Source organism: Panthera onca, chromosome D2, assembly GCF_046562875.1.
Source record: "Panthera onca isolate mPanOnc1 chromosome D2, mPanOnc1 haplotype 2, whole genome shotgun sequence".
NCBI classification, from domain to species: domain Eukaryota; kingdom Metazoa; phylum Chordata; class Mammalia; order Carnivora; family Felidae; genus Panthera; species Panthera onca.
In genome coordinates this window covers 41349959-41372461 of record NC_138349.1, presented here as the reverse complement: position 1 = coordinate 41372461, position 22503 = coordinate 41349959, and the positions used below count along the sequence as shown (strand labels likewise).

General features: G+C 48.4%; 1 protein-coding gene across 5 annotated transcripts in view; it reads right to left on the bottom strand.

Moving 5' to 3' along the window:
- The window catches only part of ARHGAP22 (Rho GTPase activating protein 22), a 172006-nt gene that overhangs the window by 79633 nt on the left and 69870 nt on the right, over window positions 1–22503 (bottom strand). For all 5 annotated transcript variants that reach the window (XM_060642209.3, XM_060642205.3, XM_060642208.3 and 2 more), the window contains one exon: window positions 12859–12946. In XM_060642209.3, coding sequence (XP_060498192.3) covers window positions 12859–12946 — 88 coding nt within the window. The remainder of the gene's footprint in view (window positions 1–12858; window positions 12947–22503) is intronic.

Below are 22503 nucleotides of genomic sequence, written 5' to 3'. Positions count from 1 at the left end.
AAGATGTCACTGACCTTCAGAAGAACTTCCAAATCTGGAATCTTTTAACTGATTATAACCCTAGTTCTTAATATTGTTATTCCAGAATAACGTGCTTTAAACAAATTTTTTTAATTAGATTTTCTTAAATGTTTATTTTTGAGAAAGAGAGCCCAAATGAGGGAGGGACAGAAAGAGAGACAGAGTGTGAGCAGGGGAGGAGCAGAGAGAAAGGGAGACAGAGAATCCAAAGCAGGCTCGAACCCACGAACTGCAAGATTGTGACCTGAGCCAAAGTTGGACGCCCAACCAACTGAGCCACTCAGGTGCCCCCAAATTTTTAAAATTTAAATCCAAGTTAGTGAACATATAGTGTAACAGAATGCTGAACTATGGGTATTTTTGTGATATATATATATATATATATATATATATATATATTTGTGAGATATACATATATATGTGTGTGTGTGTGTGTATGTGTGTGTATCCACACGTATACACACACACACACACACACACACATATATATATAGATATATATATATCAGGATAATTTACACTCGGGGATATACTACAGTAGAATTTGGATCCAGTAAAGGTAAACTTGTTTAGAAAATGTTTTTCTATTTCTCCATCATCCACAGGGGAGGAAGAAAACCAAGGTGCCTCTATTGCAACACAAATCCTTGTTCTGGTTCAAACACCTTCCAAACCAGTGGCGTTCAAACACAACAGCCTGGAAACTGCTCCAGGCAACCCATCAACCTAATGCATTCGAATCTCTACCTACCCAGGAGAACACTGGAGAAAGTGAAGGCAATCCAGAGACTGTTTCTTTGAAATAAAACCAGAGCTGGGGCACCCAGGTGGCTCAGTCAGTTGAGCGTCCAACTCTTGGTTTCAGTTCAGGTCATGATCCCAGGGTGTGAGGTCAAGCCCTGTGTTGGGCTCTGTGTTGACAGCATGGAGCCTGCTCGGGATTTTTCTCTCTCTGTCCCTCTCTTCCCGGCTCTCTCTCTCAATATAAATAAATAAACTTTAAAAGCAAACAAACAGAAGAAATAAAACCAGAGCTCCCAATCGATGAAAAGATATAGGACCTGCTAAGAACAACAAAAGGGGGGGATAAAAAGAAAAATCTCGAAAGTATCGAGTGAGAGACGGATTGCTTGAAGATGAAGAACTGAAAGGGTAATATTGGGCGTTAAGCTTGAAATTTAGCCTGGGACACTCTCTTCACAGGGCGGAGTAAAAATTTCATGACAGCTAGAAAACATGCACACAAAAACAGGCTCATGATTCAAGAATAGCGTCAAAGGGGGGCGCCTGGGTGGCTCAGTGGGTTGAGCGTCTGACTTGGGCTCAGGGTCATGATCTCATAGTTGATGAGTTGAAGCCCCGCATCAGGCTCTGTGCTGACAGCTCAGCCTGGAGCCTGCTTCGGGTTCTGTGTTTCTTTCTTTCTCTGTCCCTCCCTTGCTTACGTACGCTCTCTCTCTCTCTCTCTCTCTCAAAAATAAAAAAAAACATTAAAAAATTAAAAAAAAAAGAATAGCATTAAAGAGTATTTCGAGTGTTCATTATTAAAATTTTCTTTATTTTATAGGGTTTGGTCTGTTATTTTTGAATATTTTATTAATTTAACCTAATAATTTATATTAGAGGGGCAATGGCTTTAGTGCGTATATTTCATAGGTTTATGTTTTTATTTCATGCTTTTGATATGTACACATTTTCAAGGGTATAAAATACTTAGCCTCACTGAATCTTAACAATTTAGGTATTATGTTCACCTTTATATGGGAAATACTGATAATTAACATAATCACGAATTAATAATCAACATAATTAATGTTGAAATTTTAGAAAGGCAGGGAATAAGTACCTGCATACCTGTGTGTTATTTCTCTCTGGAGCTGCAGCGACTAATGTCCTACTAATTAGCTACTGCTGACCATGTGCCGGGTATGATACCAAATGCTCTCCCCGGAGCTGCTTTTATGGAGGCAATTTCACAGATGAGGAGCCTGAACTTTAAGGGGTTGTGTGACTCACTCAGGACCACAGACCTGGGGAGAAGCTGAGATGGGCCTGGATCTCAGACAGTGTGACAGAACACCTCACCCTTAACCCCAACCCCACATGACAAATAACTGGAGGTATTGAATGATTCGGCCAATATACAGTGATCACTTGCTAGCCATCTTTGGTTTGAGCTTATCATGAGCCACACTAGGGTTCAGAGATGCAAACCTTTATAGAGAGATCAGGCATGTAAGATGAAATGAGGAAACAGGTGGAGGTATAGTAGGGAGTGGTGGGGATTCTGGCCAAATGGAGATCACTCAAGCTCTAAGAGGGAGCTGGTATTGAGCCCCTGCTAATTGTTTATACAGAGAAAGCAGACCCACATTTACTCTATAGAAATCTATGTTTTCCACAAGTTGGTTTTTTTTTTCTGCTTTTAGAAATATTTCATGAGCCAAACAAAATACTTCCTATGGGCCAGAATCAGCTCATGGGTAATTGGCTTTGGTCTGTCCCTCGGTTTGTAGCCCAAGAGCTAGATTCAGTTTCTTGTCATTGTCTGCCTCTCTCTACCACTGCTTTCTGCTCTCTTCCTGCTTTTTTATTTTTTTATTTTGAGAGACAGAGAGAGCATGAGCAAGGGAGGGGCAGGCAGAGAGGGAGGGAGAGAGAATCCCCAGCAGGCTCCACACCGTCAGTGCAGAGCCTGACGTGGGGCCCGAACTCATGGACACTGAGATCGTGACCTGAGCCGAAACCAAGAGGTGGGACGCTGAACCGACTGAGCCACCCAGCCGTCCCTGCTTTCTTCCTGCTTTTGAATTAGTACTTCTTCATTGGTTTAACTTATCGAACACCTTCAAAAACCAGGCACCAGGCTCTGAGGTCACAAGTGCAATCCTTGCCTGCAGAAGTTCATGGCCCATGGCTGGGTAGCACGAACAGTGGTCTGCTGGAGAGCAGCACTTCCCGCATTTGAATGTGCACACAAAGCATCCAGGACAGCTTGCCATCACACAGATTCTGCTTCAGGAGTTCCGGGTGGGGCCTGAGAATCTGCATTCCCAGCAAGCTCCCAGGTGATGCTGATGCAGCGGGTCCACCGACCACACCTTGTGTAGGAAGGACCTGGACTTAAGGTGACCTTTCGTCTAAGAAAGTTCCTAAGCTGAAGACTCGCTGGGCTTGGCTTTTCAGAGGTGACCTGGGCCGTCCAACCTCCCCACCCACTAATCCCCTGCCACATTCCTCCCCTCATCCTAATTTATCTCGAGATTTAGTCTAGCTGAGATCACTTGTAAAGAATTTTATCTACATCTTTGTTCTGAGCTGGCACTGAGCACGCCTCCTCCTGCACATCGCCCCTGCCCTATCTGGTGCGTGTATCTCTCTCTGAGGAATTTCTGTCTGGGCCCCTCCATGTCTCAGAGCCGTGGTACCCAGCACCTGCCTGGGCTCCTGCTGCAGCCTGCTAAGGGTGTGACTTGGAGTGGGACCCACTTGGATAGACCCTGGACTCTACTTTGTATTAGTTGTGCGACCTTGGATAAGCTGCCCCTCTGTGCCAGTTTCTGCATCTGTACATCAGGGATGTAATGTCCACCTGGCAGGGTGTCAGGAAGATTGGGCCAATACACTGTAGAGTGCCCTTCTCACCTGCCTTTCGAAAAAGAAACTCGATCACTTTAAGAATCTCATGTTGCTTTGTCCTGAAGAAAATACTAACATAAAGAACCTACTGCTGCCCCAGGAACATGATCAATTACAGTTGGAGGAATTAGAAAGTCTTCCTTGGTGAGTGGCCTTTCATTCAGTCGGCAAACATGTGCCCATTCCTGGTCTACGGCCAGATGTGCAAGGGACAAACCATACAGAAGCCGGGTAGACCTGTGAACGGTCACCAAAGGTGGGTGAGTGTCACACACAGGTGTCTGCAAAGTCAGGCGGTGTAGAAGGAAACCACTGGCAAATCTTCAAATAATAATCTCGATGTATTTTCAGGTGAAACACTTCTAAGAAACAATGGGCCCAGTTGTCAATCAACAAATACACCACAAATACACACAAAAAAATGACAAAATTCAGAGAAGGTACTATTGTTATACTTTTTAAAAGCTAGATAACTGGAGCCATTGCTTTAAATTTCAATTTTAAAATAAAAATTTTACCTGAAAAGGTGTCTGGTGGCTGAAGAAAAGCACACTGAACGTGTTAGTTGGAAAGGTTACCAACCTACTTAAAAAAAAAAAGTTTATCTTCTGTTTCTTGGTTTTCCAGATGCCCTGTTATACTACTTGTTGAACTTCATGATGTACTCAACACAGGTATTATCCTAAGTTACAGGTGCACAATGTTACAACACTGTGGGGTAAGTAGGTACTTGGAAAACCCTTTTTATTTTGAAATAATTCTAGAATCACAGGAAGTTGCAAAGAAATATACAGCAAGGTCCCGGTGCACCCTCCCCCAGCCTCCCCCATGGGAACATCCCACATAACTCTAGCACAATACCAAAACTTGGAAACTGACCTTGGGACAATCCACAGAGCTGATTGTGTGTGTGTGTGTGTGTGTGTGTGTGTGTGTTGAGGGGGGCACTATGCAATTTTATTGCACATGTACCTTCATGAAACCATCACCACAGTTAAGATACTCAACTAACCATCATCGTGAGTCTTTCTCTGCTACCCCTTCGTAGTCTCACCCAATTCCTTCACCCCCATTCCTGACCCAATCTGTAGATACTTAAATTATCCGCATTTTGTGCATGAGGGAACTGAGGCACAGAGAAGTCAGCAACTTGCCCAAGATCACGTAGCTAGTAAGTACTGGGTCTGGCTTTTGAACTCTTTATCATGAAGAAGCTTACTGTGGAGGGGGGGTTGGGGCGGAGAGCTCAGAGCTGCAGGTAAGTGTGGTGGCCTCCAGCCTCCTCCCGTGTTGGGGAGTTTGCATAAGTCTGTCCTAGTGTGGTGCCAGAATTAAACATGGCCCCGGATGTCACCTTCTTCATTCCAGAGTCATCTCTGTAAGCACAGCCTCTGGGCTCCTTACCCCTGAAGTTCCCCCTCCACTGTCCTCCAGACTGGTGGCAGAATTAGTGGGGCCCAATGCAAAATAAAAATGCAGGGCTCTGCTTTAAAAAGCAGGAAAACAGTGCCATTGAAGATATTAAATATGGAGTTTATTCCTTTCTTTTGTGAGCTCTCTTTTGACCTGTCAGAGTGTGGTTCCTGGGTCAGTAGCATCAATCGGCATCACCCGGGAGATGGTTATAAATGCAGATTCTCAGGCCCCGCCCCAGAATTCTGAAACCAGTAAGTTTGGGGATGAGCGCAGCAGTCTGGGTTCTAACAAGCCCTCCAGGAGATTCTGGTACACACTGCTGTAGAGCTAGGGTCCCTACTTTTTTTTTTTATAAAACAACAGACTAAAGAAATTTGAAATCTTATTTGAAGCTTGCTTGTATTTGGCAGATAAGAGGTGAGGGAGAGAGAAGGAAAGAAGGAAGGAAGGAAAGAAGGAAGGAAGGAAGGAAGGAAGGAAGGAAGGAAAGATGGAAAGAAGGAAAGAAAGAGAGCAAGAAAGCAAGAGAACGAGGAAGAAAGAGAGAGAGAAGGAAGGCAAGAAAGACACAGTGGAGGGTGGGGGAAAGGTCCCCTGCACATCTACAGGTCTTAGTTCACCTGATGGTCACAGCTATCTTCCCAAGTAGGTAGTTTTATTTCTGTATCGGATAATGAAAAGGAGACTCAAGAGAATTTAAATTATTGGTCCAAGTTCTCCAAATTAGTGAGCGGCAGAGCTGACATATGAATCTGGGTCTGTCTGACTCCAAAGCCTAGGCTTTTCCCTCAATTTTTCTTCCTCCCTCCCCACTTCTCTGTCATTTGGAGGGCGCTCGCTGAGCACCTGTTCTATGCCAAGATTTCACTGAGTCCCCTCCTCACTGACACTCACTGGGCAATGCGGGTCCGCCACACGCATATGGCTGTCGCACACTGGGAACGCGGCTAGTGTAACTGAGCAACGGGCTTGTTCATTTCATTACCAATGTGGCTTGCATTACGTTTCTATGAAACAGAGCTGCCCTGGAGCCTGACTTTGGCCAAAAGAATGAACTGCACGTTCCTCTTCAAGGGCATCTATTTCCAGGGACACAGGGGGTAGTTTCCCACACCTGGTCCTGTGTTTAGTTGGGAAAAGTGAGGTTAAAAGACAGGAGGGTCAGACCACAAAGCAGGAAGTCCAAGCAACCCCTCTCGGATTTGCAGATTCTCCCGCTCCCAGGGGTGAGGAGCGCCCGTGAACTTCTCATCTGATTTCATTTCTAGTCTTTACCCATCGTCTGGCGCGCCGCAGGCAAACTCAGTGGGGCCGCGCGAGGTCAGGCTGATACGCAGTCTGGCTGGTACCAGGTGCCGAGATAGGCTGAGATCGGCATCCCGCTCAGGAGGCGGCTAATGGGGTGAGCGATGCTCTGTGGATGTCAGGAGCCCGGTATCAGTCTCCTTCCACGGGCTAATCTGTGTGTGCTGGCTTCGTTTCAAGGTCAGGCCTCAGAGATAGCGGGTGGCAGGCAGTTCTTCTAACCGCTCCAAGCTGCATGCCGGATAGGGACAGGCGGCCGCAAGCTCAGTGCCCAGGGTGGCTTCAGAGACCCTGTGAGGCCACGAGAAACTGCCGGAGCCCATTCTTTCTGGGTGGCACCTTGGAGGTCACCAAGACCAGCCGTCTTATCATACAGGTGGGGAAATAGAGACCCAGAGAAGGGAGGTAACCTGCCTCAGCGCGTCAGGGGCTGAGCTGGGTCTGGACCAACTGGGTCTGGACCCACTGCAGAGACGTGGAGCGTGGTCTGGACCCCTTCACTGAGAACTTGGCACATGAACTTACAACTGCACAGAAAGAATCACGGCTGGGCTCTGAGCGGCCAGGCTTCTGAGTTGCCTCCTGCTGGGTCCCTGTGAGTGCGTCAGCAGGTTCTCTCATCCTGCTCCTCCTGGGGCAGAGTGGTCTTCTCTGCGGACACCGGTGGGGTGAGGGTGTCGAGCGTAGCATAGGTGGTGGCAAAGATGAACCCTCCTCATCTCCTGCCTGGTCCTTGCGACGCACCCATCACGACCCCTGGTGCTCTTTCTAACTAAATTACAGTTGTGGGCTTAGTCATCTCTCCTACCAGCTGAAGGCTGGCTAGAGCCAGATGCCACGGGGACATGCATGTCCCGCTGGGAGAGTGCAGAACACAGGCACGAAGGGAGATGGTGCCTGGGCTCGGTGTCCTGACTCCTCCCTGGACCCTCCTTTCTGCATGCACACACCAGCCACTGCATCCCTGGCACGTGTGGGCACGACTGACCACGTCTCCCTGATTTCCATGTGGGGCCACTGCTCGCATTGCATATACCTCAGCCCTCAACTCCCGGTTAGAGCTGAAAACCCAAGAGGTCGGAGGCAGCCCCCACCCAGGCTGACAGCCCGCAGAGTGTTGGGGAGCTGGGGGGAGGCAGTCCGCCAGCTCCGTGGGAGAGCAGAGTGCCTGCCGACCTCTGAACTGGGTGGCTCCCGCCGAAGTCTCCAGCACTTTATCTTGAGAAAGATAGTCTGTGGGCCCAAAGCAGACAGGCATTCTGCCATGGGAACTGGGCCCAGACTTCAGAACAGCCATTATACCCTCCAAGACCTCCCGCTCAAGAAGACAGCACTTTCCTCCTTCTGTTCTCTCAGATTCAGGGCAGTTACTGTTCCTGTCCCACAAGGGCTTATCCCTAGCCCCACATGCTGAGGTCCTTGCACCCCCAGGAGGAAATGTGCCCGCACAGGCACCCCATCTTGGGGCACCGGTGTGGTTGTGCAGAAAGGGCCAAGGCCAATGATGTGACACTCAGCCCTCGGAAAAAACAGAACCATAGACTGTGTCTGGTGCAGTGTGTATTTGGTGGAGACTGTCACCTTGTCACCTCCCCTCCCTTCCTGAAGGCATTAGAGTCCCTTGCCTCCACTGTGGGAAGCTTCAGTGGGAGGGTCTGTCTGGGTGCTGGAGGTGGATGGGCCTTTCCTTACCACTCTAGTGTCACCACGCATAGGTCCATGGCCTCAACACAAACACCAAGACTCTGGACTTGAACAAATGACTCCAGGACTGAGGGGTCAGCGGAGATTCAACCTTTCAGGCACACAGTCCTGATCAGCTTTCTGTTCCTGCCTCCAGGACCACTGAGCAGCCCTGCTGCCTGCCCCTTCCACGGGTAGCTCTCCAGCTTCCGGAAGATTCTGTGTGGCCCCACAACCTCTGGCCAGTTCTCCCTTTCCCTGAGTTAGCCTGAGCTGGCTTCACCTGCAATCGGGATTCTTGAAAGACACACCCAGTGATGGAGGAGACATGGTGGCCAGTCAGTTAGTCACCAGAAAGATCTGAGGCTCCCATCTAAATCCCTGTAGACAACTGTCCTGCCTCCCTTTGGCAACACTGTGCTAATACCGGAAGAAGAATATCTGAGACACGTTGCACTGCTTTATTGATTACCTAATTCGTTCTATCAGACACAAGCGTCTTGTGGATTTAGCAACCCTTTTGTCCACAGTACCAAAGGAGGCCTCTCCACTCCTGGCTCCATTCTGTTCCTGCGTATCTAGAGGGAGGCCTAAACATGGCCTGGGGGCAGAGGCCCCCTTTGCCAGCACTGGGAGCCCAGAGAGATCAAGTCTGCAAGGGGCAGACAGTTTTCAAAGGGCTGGGAGGCGGTGGGGTTTGCCAGGTGAAATTCCGGTCACCAATGCCACGTCGCCCAGCGACACCAGCTGGGCATCCTACAACTGAACTCTATATTCACACTATCTACCTGGAGAAAATGTCAGATCCCACAGGTTAAGGGTTCAGTCTTACAAGACTGCTCCGCCTCCCCGTTGCAGATGCCGCCTGCAAGGCCACGCTGTCATCCGTGCTTCTGACCAATGGGCCATAGGTCTGACCAATGGGCCATAGGTCCAAACAACCCCTTCCCTGGCTTTGATTAATTTGCTAGAGCGGCTTACAGAACTCAGAGAAACCTTTTCGTTTCTGGATCACTGGTTCATTATACAAAGATATAGCTCAGGAAGAGCCACGTGGTATCGCTGCATAGGGCAAGGTATGTGGGAAGGGTTGGGGAGCTTCCGTGCCCTCTCCAAGCGCATCATTCTCCCCAAAATCTCCACGTGCTCACCAACCTGGACGGTGTCCAAACCCTCTCCTTTTTGTTTTGTTATGGAGGCTTCATTACATAGGTATGGTTGGTTCCCCTCTAAACCAGTCTCGAAGGAGGGGCTATCCCAAAGTCACTTCATTAACATAACAAAAGGCACCTTTACTTAGGAAATTCCAAGGGTTTTAGGAGCTCTGTGCCAGGAACCAGGGTGAACATCAAGTATATAAATACCTATCCATCTGTCTGCCTATTTATCTTTCTAAATCCAAATCACAGCATCAGGCCAAGCAACTAACTGTCTGGGCCGAAGAGACCAGGTGGGAAGGAGACCCAGGGTCCTCTGATCCCCAGTCCCTTTCTGGGGCTTGGCTCCTTCCTCCTGATCCAGGAGCCCGGAGTGTTGGTGCAGAGTGGGACTCTGGTTTAGAGGTGCCTCATGCTGCAGTCCCAGCACTTAGTGACTGTGGGCACACTGCAACCATCAGTGGTGTGGCCTCGCTGAAATGTGCAGGGATGGGGGTGGGGTGAGGGTGGAAGGGTGAGTAGGTAGGAGGGCCTGTAAGGCCCGTCATGTACTTGGCAGGTTTCTCCACTAGAGGGCACTCACTGTATAACTTTTCCTCTTCTGTTTGCTTTCAATTCTATCCTGATGAAAAGTTGTGACTTTTCCTACCTTTGAAGAACAAAAATAGAAGTCTAACTTAAAATTCATGTAGCTATTCTGATGCATGGTTATACTTGGGTTCTACCACCTTTCCAAGAGTTGTCAAGCGTTCCCCCTCTGGGACAGCGGGTGTGGTGGACACGAGCCCCACCTGGCCTTTTGCAGCCAAAATGATTTGCCCAATGGAGACGATGGAGCCCTTCCTGTGCAGTGCCCCACAAAGGTTGGATGGACCCCTCGCTGCCCACCACCAACTCGCTTTCCTTGAGTGGCCTCACAGCTGCCTTCACTCTCACCCCCGACCTGCCCCACGGCCTTCAGGAGGGCAGCGTGTGCAAATGCAAGAGGGCAGTGATGGGTGGCTCTAGGGACCGGCTGAATCCGGTGCTTAGACCACTGCTGGGCTTGGGCTACAGGGCTATGGGAGGCCCTGCCTTTTATAACTGCATCCCTAGACCTCCTGCGCCCAGGTGGAAAGACATTAGGTCCTGTACCAGGTGCCAGTGCTGGATAGCAGCTCTGTGCCCAGGGGGCCAGCCCTGACCCCGTAATACCATCTGGCTGTGTGTCCTCAGGCAAGTCATATCCTCTCTAACCCCCAGTGTCTTTTTAAATAAAATTTTAAACTTTTATTTAAAATCAAATAAAGTACGTCCTGGGGTGGCTCAGTCAGCAGGTCATGATCTCACGGTCATGAGATCAAGTCCCGCGTGGGGCTCTGTGCCAATGGAGTGGATTCTCTCTCTCCCTCTGTCTCTGCCCCTTCTTCTTCCCCACAGGTGTGTGCACGTGCTCTCTCTCTCAAATAAAAAGAAAAGTACTCCTCCCTTGGGGGGATGTTTTGAGCATTGTGGTAGGCAGAATAATGGTCCCACAGATATGTGTGCTTGTTTTTTAAAAAGTTTTTTCAATGTTTATTTATTTTTGGGAGAGAGCGAGAGAGACAGAGCACAAGCAGGGGGAGGGGCAGAGAGAGAGGGAGTCACAGAAGCCGAAGCAGGCTCCAGGCTGTCAGCACAGAGCCTGATGCGGGGCTCGAACTCTCGAACCGTGAGATCATGACCTGAGCCGAAGTTGGACGCTTAACCGACTGAGCCACCCAGGCAACCTAGACACGTCTGCTTCTTAATTCCCAGAATCTGTGAATGTTACCTTACGTGGCAAACGGGTCTTCTTCCCTTCCAGAGTGAAAGAAATCCTTGTAAATAGCTCTGACCCAGATAAAGAGCCTGCACACTGGTGATTTTTCCCCATCTAGTCCTTGGAGCACACGCTCAGTGCTTTTGTGAATTCATGGCTAGGGTGTGTGGATCTCCTCCACCTTTCAGTTCCAGCCTCACCTTCTTCCTCCCTAATTCCCAGGCGCAGGTCCCCTGGCCCCTCCCCCAGGCCTCCCTTCCATGCCCAGCTTCCCCTTCCTCAGATGGCAGGGCCCTCCACCTCCCTGCCCTCTTCATTTCTATCTTCTTTGCAGAAGCCTTTACCCCTGTTCCATGGCCAGCCAAGCCCCTCTTTTCCACTCCACACTCCGGGACCCCTCAGTTGCCACCTTCTAACGTGCAGTTTTAGTACCAAGGTTTTTGCAGTAGAGTCAATGCCCACGTAGGAAACGCCAAATGAAACCAGGGATACTTGCATTTTGCATACAGGGCATGAACTTGGGGAGGGGCTTCCTGCCTGTTGCCTTCTGCCTGTGTCTTCTGGAATTCCCGGTAAAGACAGAGCAAAGGGGAACAGGTCCCTGCCCCAGGCTTGGTGGCACTCACTGCTGCTCCCCGCGGGCCGCTGCTGGCTGGCCTGAGCCTGGGCTGAGAGCCTTGGTGTATAGCAGATAGTCAGGCCACCTCATCAGACTGGTGGGGTGGCCGTGCTGCTCGGAGACGGTAAACCTGTTGGCTCACAGAGCCCAGGGAGACCCGAGCACACTGAGTTCACAGCCACGACTTCCCAGAAGGAAGTCTAAATTTGGACGGCACACTGGAGGCATGTGATGACTAGGTGGCTGTAGCCGATTCCCTGCCCAGAACCCCGGCTCTCACTGTTCCCATCCATGCGGGTGGCCTCTTCACTCAAGTGCCTGCAATGCTCCCAGAAGCCTTCTGTCTGCAGGGAGCTTGACCTTGCATAGGGCAGGCCAGAGATGCCAGAGTTAGCTCCCGGGAAGCAGCTGGTGGAACTAAGGGGGGTAGCCCCCAGCTTCTTCCCTTCATGGGTGGGACACCTCTGAGGCCTGTTCCCCACAGTCCCCACAGCCGCCCCTGGAGTTGAACCCTGGGTCCCCACAGCAGCAATCCACTCACTAGCACACCCGGAATGGCTTTCCTCCCTCCCTGTTCCCTCCCCCCCTGCTTTCTGGGAATCCCCTCTGAATAAACAGCTTGGAGCCTGGTCTCAGGCTCTGTTTCTGGGGGAGGCCAGGCTACCCAAAACACCCAACTGCGGAACCAGCCCTTCTGGAAGCAGACGGGCTCATCTTCAAGACACATCTACTAGTTCAATAACAATCACATTTGAAAACTGGGAATTAAAAAAAAAATTTGTAGCTGCCAACACCATAGCAGTTCCTTGGATTAAAATATTCCCCTTCCTCCCACCACAGCTCAATTCTCTGTTTTGAGATTCATGATAAAGCTTATTTTAAGGCTCTGTATCTGTGCTAGTGGGTTTTCCCCGGACTTATTTGCATATGATCCAGTTGTTGTGTTTAGACCTTCGTCCTAAGATATCCCCGTTGCCTGGTTTCCCTTGTGCTTATGGTGAATTTTAAAATCCAATTTCCAAAAGCTAATTACCCAGACAATTGACCGGATTTTCTGATACGCCCCCAAATTTGCAATATCCTCTAGATGTGTCCCAAATTTCTGAGTAGGGCTTGGCGACAGCGTTGATGTTCCTACAGGGAGGAGCATCCTGAAGGAGATCTGCCCTTCTAGGCCAGAGGCGCGGTGACACCCCCAGCGGGGCCCCAGCACAGAGCCTACAGGTGCTCACGCCTACCTGGGCTGATCTCAAAGAGGTGCTTCCCTGCGTCCTCGGGGCCAGGAAGGAGTTCAGTCACCCGGGTCCCTTGTAGAGAAATAAATCCCTAAAATAAAGAGACAAACACAAACACGGGAGGCATGAGATGGCAGGGGAAGGGTTCCTTCCTGTGGTCAGGGCTCCTGGAGAGAGAGGGTGGGGCTTCGGGATCAGGCCCCAGCAGGAGCCTGCACGGGGTTCCCGGTGGACTGGGGTGGACGTGAGGGTTTACACACGTGGTTGGAAGAACTCTGCCCCCAGGCAGGGCCGAGACGGCCTGGAGGTGTTACTCCTTCATTAAGGCACAGAAATGCATATCTGGAGCAGGGAGGAAGGCCCCCATTATTACCCCCTTCCACCCCCCTCACCCCACCCCGTTCTAATGCAGCCATTTGCAGCCTTTCTGGGGCACAAGGTTTAGGTTCTGGAGGGTCAGGGAGAGGAAGGCTGTCACTGGGGCTGGCTTCTTGTATGTAGCTGTCCCTGAAGTGACATGGGAGGTCAACAGCTCTGTGAGTCCGGTTCTGCCCCCTCCCAGAAGGTGGGATTTTATTTCTTGTTCAGTGGGAGTCAGCTAGTGCACAGGAGGTACCCAGCACAGATCATGCCTCGTGCCTGGGGTATCTGTGTATGTACATGACAGGGGGTGGGCCCACCCTACTCTCCAATGCTGAAATCTGCATGACAGGGGGTGGGCCCACCCTACTCTCCAATGCTGAAATCTGGTAGGCTAGAAGACGCAGGGAAAGACCATGGGGTGCAGGGACAGGTACTCTGGGTTTGGGTCTTAACCCTGCACTTTCGGGCTGTGTGACCTCAGGCAGAACACCTAACTTCTCTGAACCTCAGTTTCCACATCTGGACAATGGCACAGTAACTCCCACTTCTTAGGAAGCATTGAGACACCAGATTCCTGTTCAGGAGGTCCTGCTCGAGATGGGTACTGTCACAATCACCTTTACTCTAGCTCTTCCTCCCCCCCCCCCCCCGCCCCCCCAGCACTAGGCAGGGCCTCCTTTGTTCCCTTTGTTCCCTCTCTCTGTTAATGACTAATCTCTGCGGTGACTTTTCTTCATTTTGTTCATGTTCAGATTTGTTCATTTAAGACTGCGTGTGGCTCTGACTATACATTTTTGGCTCTCTCCACACAAAACTTATTTTAAATTCCATTTCTGTAGCGTACCTGTCTGGGCTTAAATCCTGGCTCAGTTACTTAGTGGCTGTGTGACCTCGGACAAATTGCTTAACCTCTCTGTGCAATCTCACAAAAACCTCATTCGTGAAATAGGAATGATAATAGTACTTTGTGGGGCTGTTGTGAGCGTTGGAAGAATGAATCCCGGGAAGACCTTACAGCAGTGACTGCAACTTAGTAAAGCACGCTTGCATCTGTGTTTGCCCAGGTGAGGGGCATGATCATGCCACCCCCAGCCCCCAACTCTTGTGCGTGCTCACAGAGTGTTCATCTCCCCACGCCATCTTTTCCAGGCAATTCCTGGGTGTAACAGGAATGCAGGTGGCTGGAGCCTCTGCACGGCTGCTGGCGTCTCATGCTGAGGGGAGATACATGGACGTACCTTTTCTCACAGAAGCCACGTGAAGGCAGGACAATGTCTTTGCTTTAGAGAAATTACAGCAATAGACCAGAGAACCAGTAACTGTTGTAACTGAATTATCAGTTACTTTCTTGCTAGAGAATCTGGAGTTACTGGGAATAAATTAGGAGTGCAGCCCCTGCATGGGGAGACGTGCTCATTAGAGGGCGTGGACAAGATCCATCACTGGCTAATGGGATGATCTCTGGTGTTTGCTGTTTCAGTAACTGGGCACTTTGCTTTATTCCTCAGTTCCTCAATAGCTGTCACCCATAAAATGGGAGTAACATTGTTGACACTGACATTACTTTTTATTCCAGCTAAATAGAAAAGCAGTAATAGCTACTGTTTGGGGAGCTGGTTCTATGTTCCCGGCTCTTTGTTTAATCAATGCTGGATTGTTTGTTTAAATCTGGAGGCCTCATGGGGCAGGTACTACTATTCCCATCTTCCTGGATGAGCAGCTGGAAGTTGGAGAGGTAGAGCAGCCAGCTCCTTGTCCCACTGCTGGCAGGGGCAGGCTGGGAGGTGCGCCCAGCCCTGGCTGACGCTGGAGCGCCTTGCCTCTCATATGTGATAGCAGCTGCTGACCAACTTTGCGTGCAAGATGCCGTCACGGAGAGCCAGGCCGTGACTTTGGCTCACTCCGTGAATCCCAGTGTGGTTCCTACCGCAGCAAGAGACCTTCAGCGTTGGCTTTGGGCCGCCCACATCCCTCCTGCCTCCACGAGTCAAGAGCCCGGCTTTGATCCCAGCACTGTGCGGGCACTGTGGGGGGACGGGGAGATAACAGAAAGATTTCTGGAAAATCCCCAAATATGTGGACATCCCATGAACATACTTCTAAATAATCCATAGGTCAAAAAAGAAATAAAAAAAAATCAAAAAGTACTTTGTACTGAATAAAAACAAAAACACGACGTATAAAAATTTGTGAAATGCTTTTCAAGAAGTGCTTAAGGGCTAAATGATAGCACTCAGGGCTGATATTTGGAAAGAAGGCCTTTGAGGCCTCCACCTTGAGAAAATACGTAAAGAAGAGCAAGTGAAACCCAAAGTAAAAGAAAGAAACAAATAAAGATCAGAGTGGTTACAAATAAATGAAAAATAATAGAGAAAAATCAATGAAACCAAAAGCTTGTTTTTTAAGGAGATCAATACAATTGATAAGCTTTTAGTCAGACTAATCAGGAAAAAAAAGAGATTACCAATATCAGGAATGACAGAGGTGACATCATTGAAGATTCTTCAGATATTAGAAGGATAAGGTAATATTAAGAACAACACTATGCTAGTAACTAGACAGCTTAGATGAAATGGACCAAAAAGACACAAACTATTGAGGCTCACTTAGGAAGAAATAGCGAAATAGCCCCATATCTTGCAGAGAAATGGAATTTGTAGCTAAAAACTTCCCACAAAGAAAACTCTAGGCTTAGATGGCTTTATTACTCAATTCTGTCAAATACTTAAAAAAAATAATACCGATACTATCCACAGGGTTTTTTTTTTTTTTTAATTAAGAAAGAGGGCCTATTTTCCAATGCATTTTATGAGGCCAGCTTTATCTTTACATATAACTAGCCAAAGATATTACGAGAAAAGGACATTACAGATTAAGATCCCCCAGAAACATAGAGGCAAAAATTCTCAGCAAGAATTTAGCACATCAAACAACATATAAAAAGGAAAATATATAAGGAACAACTGGCAAACTGTAATTCACCATATTAATAAAGTAGAAAAAGGATAAGATCATCTCAGTAGACATAGAAAAAACATATGAAAAAAATTCAACATCCATTCCTGATTAAAAATGTCAACAAATTAGGGATAAAACCAACTTCCTCAACCTGATAAAATAAAGGGTCAAGACAATGGTGTTTATTCTTACCACTCCTATGAAATATTATACTGGAGTCCTAGCTGCTATAGCAATGTGAGAAAAAGAAAAGTTGTTCAGATTGGAAAGGAAGAAGTAAGGGGCGCCTGGGAGGCTCCTTTGGTTAAGCGTCCGACTTTGGCTCAGGTCATGATCTCACGATTCATGAGTTTGAGCCCGACGTCAGGCTCTGTGCTGACAACTCGGAGCCTGGAGCCTGCTTTGAATTCTGTGTCTCCCTCTCTCTCTGCCCCTCCCCTGCTTGCACTCCATCTCTCTCTCTCTCTCTCAAAAATAAATAAACATTAAAAAAAAAAAAAGGAAAAAGTAAAAGTTCTTTCACAGACAACCCACTGTCTATGTAGAAAATCCGGTGAAAACCTACAGAAACTAAACTACCAGTTTGGAGTTACTAGAACTAATACATGATTTTGGCAAGGTTGCAAGGTTACAAGAGAAATGCACATAGCTGAATCATATTTCTAGATACTACCATCGAACAACTGGAAACTGAAAATCAAAACCATTTTTAATTTACATCAAAAATATGAAATACTTAGGGTAAGTATGGCAAAAGATGTTTAAGATCTGTTCACTAAAATCTATAAGTGAAAATGAAAGAAGATATAAATAAATGGAGAGAGACACTGCGTTCATGGGTCAGAGGACCATTCATTGTTCAGATGTCAGTTCTCCCCAAATTGCTCTCTAGATTTAATACAATCCCAGTCAAAATCCCAGTGGGTGTAGGGGCGCCTGGGTGGCGCAGTCGGTTAAGCGTCCGACTTCAGCCAGGTCACGATCTCACGGTCCGTGAGTTCGAGCCCCGCATCAGGCTCTGGGCTGATGGCTCGGAGCCTGGAGCCTGTTTCCGATTCTGTGTCTCCCTCTCTCTCTGCCCCTCCCCCATTCATGCTCTGTCTCTCTCTGTCCCAAAAATAAATAAAAAACGTTGAAAAAAATTAAAAAAAAAAAAAAAAATCCCAGTGGGTGTTTTGTAGAAATTGACCAGCTGATTCCAAAATATAAAGGACCTGCCAATAGCCAGACAACTCTGAAACAGCAACAAAGTTGGATACCTAATACTGCCAGATTTCAAGACTTATTATAAAGTTATAGTAATCAGAACTGTTATGATATTGGCATCAAGAAAGACAAGTAGATTAATCAAACAGAACAGGGCGGGGGCGCCTGGGTGGCTCAGTCGGTTGGGCGTCCGACTTCAGCTCAGGTCACGATCTCACGGTCCGTGAGTTTGAGCCCCGCATCGGGCTCTGGGCTAATGGCTCAGAGCCTGGAGCCTGCTTCCGATTCTGTGTCTCCCTCTCTCTCTGCCCCTCCCCCGTTCATGCTCTGTCTCTCTCTGTCTCAAAAATAAATAAAACGTTAAAAAAAAAAAAATTAAAAAAAAAAAACAGAACAGGGCGTTTATACACACACATACACATAAAAGTTATATATATGTGTGTGTGTGTGTGTGTGTATGTATATGTGTATATATATGTATATATATGTGTGTGTGTATATATATATACAACTGATTTTTGACAAAGGCACACAAGCAATCCAGTGAAGAAAGGAAGTGTCTTTGGTAAGTGGAAGTGGAACAATTTCATGTTCACGTGCAAAAGTAATAAACTTTGATCCATGGCTCACATCACGTACAATAATATGCTGAAATGAATCACAGACCCAAATGCAAAATCTAAGACTGAAACTTCTGGTAGAAAATGTTAATGACTTTGGATTAGGCAAAGATTTCTTAGGTACATCAGAAGCTCACTTCATGAAACAACTAATTGATAATTTGACTCATTCAAATAAAAACAGTTCCTTAGAAGGTACTAAGAGAAGGAAAATATGAGTTATGAAAGAAAAGAAATGAGAATATGAGACTATCCGAGAATGAGAAAATATTTGAAAATCATGAGTCTGATAAAGGACTTGGGCCCAAAATATACAAAACATTTTCAAAATTTAATAATGAGCAAGCAATCCAGTTTTAAAATAGGCAAAAGATTTGAACAGATACTTTACCATAGAAGGTACGAGGGTGGCAAAGAAGCTCACGGAAAATTCTCTACATCGCTGGGCATTCTCATACGCTTGATATTTGATAAAGTCTTTTTGAAAGCAATTTTGCAATCTCTAAAATAATGTTAAAATAAAATATCCCTTTAGCCTAGTGGTGAATTTTGAGAATTTGTTCCAAGGAAAGACAAATGCATAAAGATGCACGTATAATGATGCTCATCGAAGCATTGCTTTCCTGACGGAAAAAAGTGGAAAGCAGCTTACTTGTCCATCAATGGGGGAGTGTTTAAATTATTTCAGGTACAGCCTTCCACAATGAGGTAAATGCAAAAGTCTTCTAATATGAATTGTTAAGTCAAAAAAGGGGGTGCTAGAAAAATAATTGTAGTACGATCTCACCCCAATTTCTGTTACTGCCCTCTCTCAAGAACCTGCACGTTACTAGGCATACAGAAATGGCAGTGACAGCTTGCACTGTGGGATAGAGTGGTGAGGCAGCTTTATGGTTTGCTTCGTAATGTTGGCATCAGAATAAGGAAATTTAATAAAAGTAAAAAAAAAAAAAAAAAAGGGTAGTCAGATACTTCACAGGGTGCTGCCCACACCCGATGGTCTGTTGCCAACTTTCCACGGTAACTCCCTGACGGAACGCTACTCACTTCATGTGTCAAGGGCCAGGCCAGCATTTGCTCAGCCGGCATGTCCCTCTGTCATTCTCAGGCAAAGGACGGTGATCTTCCCTTCCTCCTCCTTTCTCAAACATTGGGAGCGACAGGCCTCTCAACTTTCATGGGACTGAAATCTAGGGACAGCTACCCTCCAAGCCGCCTAACCAGGGCACAAGCCTCTGCCCGCTGGAGAGACGGCTGCAGCCCGCTGGGCAAAATGATCCCTCTTGGGAACAGCTCCCAGGGCACCCGGCGGTCTGGAGGCCTCGGCTCGGTCCAGGGGACTGACCGTGAGGGTAACAGCAGCAACAGTGACAAAGATTTCTGTTCATCTCCATCCAGTTGTCTCACCCCCAGGACCCGCCCACATTGCAAAAAGGTAAGCAACGATGACGCTTTAGGTCTGGGGTGGTGTGGGGCTGTCACAGGAGCCTCACAGGTATGTGCTGCAAACATATCTGGTGTCACTCCTCTGCCACCATTTACCAACAGTAAGCATGTGAACTAGGTTGCCTCACCCAGCCTCAGTTTCCCTCTCTGTCACGTGCTGTGTTGCGAAGATTTCGTGAGCTGATGTCTGGATGGCACCGGATTCAGTGCCTGTCCTGAGTAAGTGGTGTTGTGATTTATGAATTATTTCATAGCCTGGGAGTGGAGTCCGCTTATGACCATTTCATGGGAGTTAGAATATATTTAAACATTTCAAAATAATTCTAGAGGTTTGTAATTATTGTGACATTGTCACTGAGGTGGGACTCAAGCAGCTCCTGGGCTGAGGCCCAGGTTTCTTACCTGTAAAAACAAGGATATTAACCTCTGTCCTTTGCTCCTCACCGGGCTGCCTGAGCTAGTGCTTTGTAAGCATTAAGGGCCGAATAAATAGGGAGTAATTGTCATAATTATTATTGTAAAACCTATTTTGGCCGCCACGCCGGTTTGTTCTGGGAACATCCTCTCCGCCAATGATACCATTGCTTGTGGCACAAAATAAGGTCTGATGTAGATTCAGGAGTCCCAGGAGGGTGAAGGGGGGGTTCCTCCTTCGCAGTTTGCGATGACAGCCCTGTGGGGACCTCCTGCGGGACCTGGGATGTCTGCACTCCTCCTACCCGTCTCAGTTTTAGGGTTCGTGATAGTTCTGAGAACGTCGCCCTCTAATTGAGCTCTCTCTCCAAGCTGATCAAAGGCTGGCTGTCTGGGAAGTCTTCACTTTTCACTCTGTCTGGAGGGAGACTGTCTGAAGAACCAACTTCTGAAATGCTCCTTAGCAAGGACATGATAAGATTTTCCACCGGCAGCATCTTGGAAAATTGCAGACACGTTTCAAAAAGCAATCACTCAAGCTACCTTATCTCCTGTAATTCTGATTGTGGCCTCAGATCAATCTTAAAAAGCTTTAGCCTCTGACACCCAACCAGGAACTGAACCACTCCGAATTTTAAATAACACAGATCAGAATGAAGCTCAGTGCCAAGCAGGGAACATCCTCCCTTTCCTTATCACACAAGCCTGTAACCACGGCTATTACTGTCTAAAATGCAGATATTAAGAAAGGCAACCTGAAGTTGGAGACAAATTGCTTTTTGGCTGGGGCGCTTTCCCTCCCTAAGGGGTTGAGATGAGTCACTGATCCAGGCTGTGTCTTTGCTAAGGACTTGGTCCCAAAGTTTCTCCCAGCAGATCCCAGAGTGATGCTGTGTCCCGTCCCTTCCAAATGCATTTGGTGTGCTCCTCGTGTCCCCCACCTTGCTTTACCACTGAGTTGCTGGCTCTCCCTAGTCTCCCTAGAGAGCCTGTCACCAGGTGTACCCTGTGGGACGACACTGCGTCCTGAAGGAAGCAGGGGCTTTGGGGTCTGAGCACCAGCTCTCTGCACCTTCAGCTGCCCACAGTCCCTGAATCCCTTACTGCAGGGCTGCCCAGCCCAGGGTCCAAGCCCATGAAGGTGGATCCAGCTGGGATCCAAGGGTAAGCCTGGGACCTGGGGCCTGGGGCAGACTTGCAGCCTTAAGCATGGGGTCTGGCAGAGCCCCCATAAGCCCTCCAGCCTCATAGCCAACAGCCAAACCCAACCCCCGAGGGAATGTCCTTTGCATGGTGGGTGGATCCTCTTTCTGGGGTCCTGGTCTTCCCTGTAGTTAGTTAGTTAGTTCCTTTGTTCGTTCATTCTGTGCCACTCCAGCATCCTGGTCTAGACCCCCGTGTACCCCCGACTTGCACTGAGTCATTTCTAAGGCCATTCCTTTAGGCAGCCCCATCTCACCGGATTCCTAAGTCTCTCAGCAGGTGGTGGGGTTGAGTCTGTGCCTCATGTCCTCAGCTAACACGTCGGCTCCACCCTGGTGAGGGAGCCTTGGGCTCAGCCTCTCACCCCAGGCCCTTGTCATCAATGTAGGCGTTCTAATGCCCGTGACCATGTTCGTGGGTCATGAACGAAATGCAATGCCAGGTTGGCAAGTGTCTGTGTAAAGGCCGTGCTCACTTGGTGGTCGGAGGCTCTGAGCAGGGCTTGGAGGGACATCTGGGTTCTGGCCTCGAGCTGTGATGGCCATGTGGCACCCACTTCCTGCCTGACTATTTAGACTGGAGCACTGGAAGGAGCCCAGCAAGACTGTAGGTCGCTGTATAAGGGGTCACGGCTATCACAGCAGTCCCTGGCCCGTGCCCAGCCATTGTAGGATCTCCCCTGGACAGAGCATGAAAGTGGCCTCTCTTCCCCCATGGCTCACTGGACCCAATGGTAGGCCTCTTTGCCTCCTTAAAATACCTGGCTTTCCAGATGGAGGGCTTAAGGGAGAAACAGAGATAGGCCCGATCCATGTGGAGCCCACGACACTCAGTATCTGCGGTAGAGGGCTGGTGCATTCACATGGGAACCAGCCATCAGAGGCACATGCTCTGAGTTTCTTAAGGGGAGAGCGTCTTCACTGGCCACCCGCCTCTTTCCGGTATTTTCTCTGATCCAGGACTTGGGTGGATGTTGGTGTAGATTTCTGTCCCACCTTAGTGCTCACCCTGCCCTGGTTCTTTGGAGCCTGCCTGGTGGGTTTGGAAAAGCCTCTGGTGTTCCCTTTGAACTGGGAGCCCTTAGTAGGCATTACCACTTGGCCCCTGTCCCACACCGGGAGGAGCGGTGGGGGGCGGGGGGCAGGGTGCGGGACACAGGGCCTCTCCACAGCCCGGAGTCCTTGGCAATGAACCATAAGCCTGCTCTTCATGCAGTCGTCCCTGGCATGTTTCCAGCCTTCTGACCCCATGATGGACAGGCCATCCCAGAGGCTGAGCCTGCTTACTCAGCCTGGCCCATGCTTTGGGACACACTTCCTCAGAAGTTTGTTTCTGCTCAGAATCTGCACTATTGGGATGTGCTGATGCTGGGTCCAGGGGCTCGCCTTGGATGGGAGGGCCCATCCTTTGGCTGGAAATGGTTTGGTTCTGTCTTATT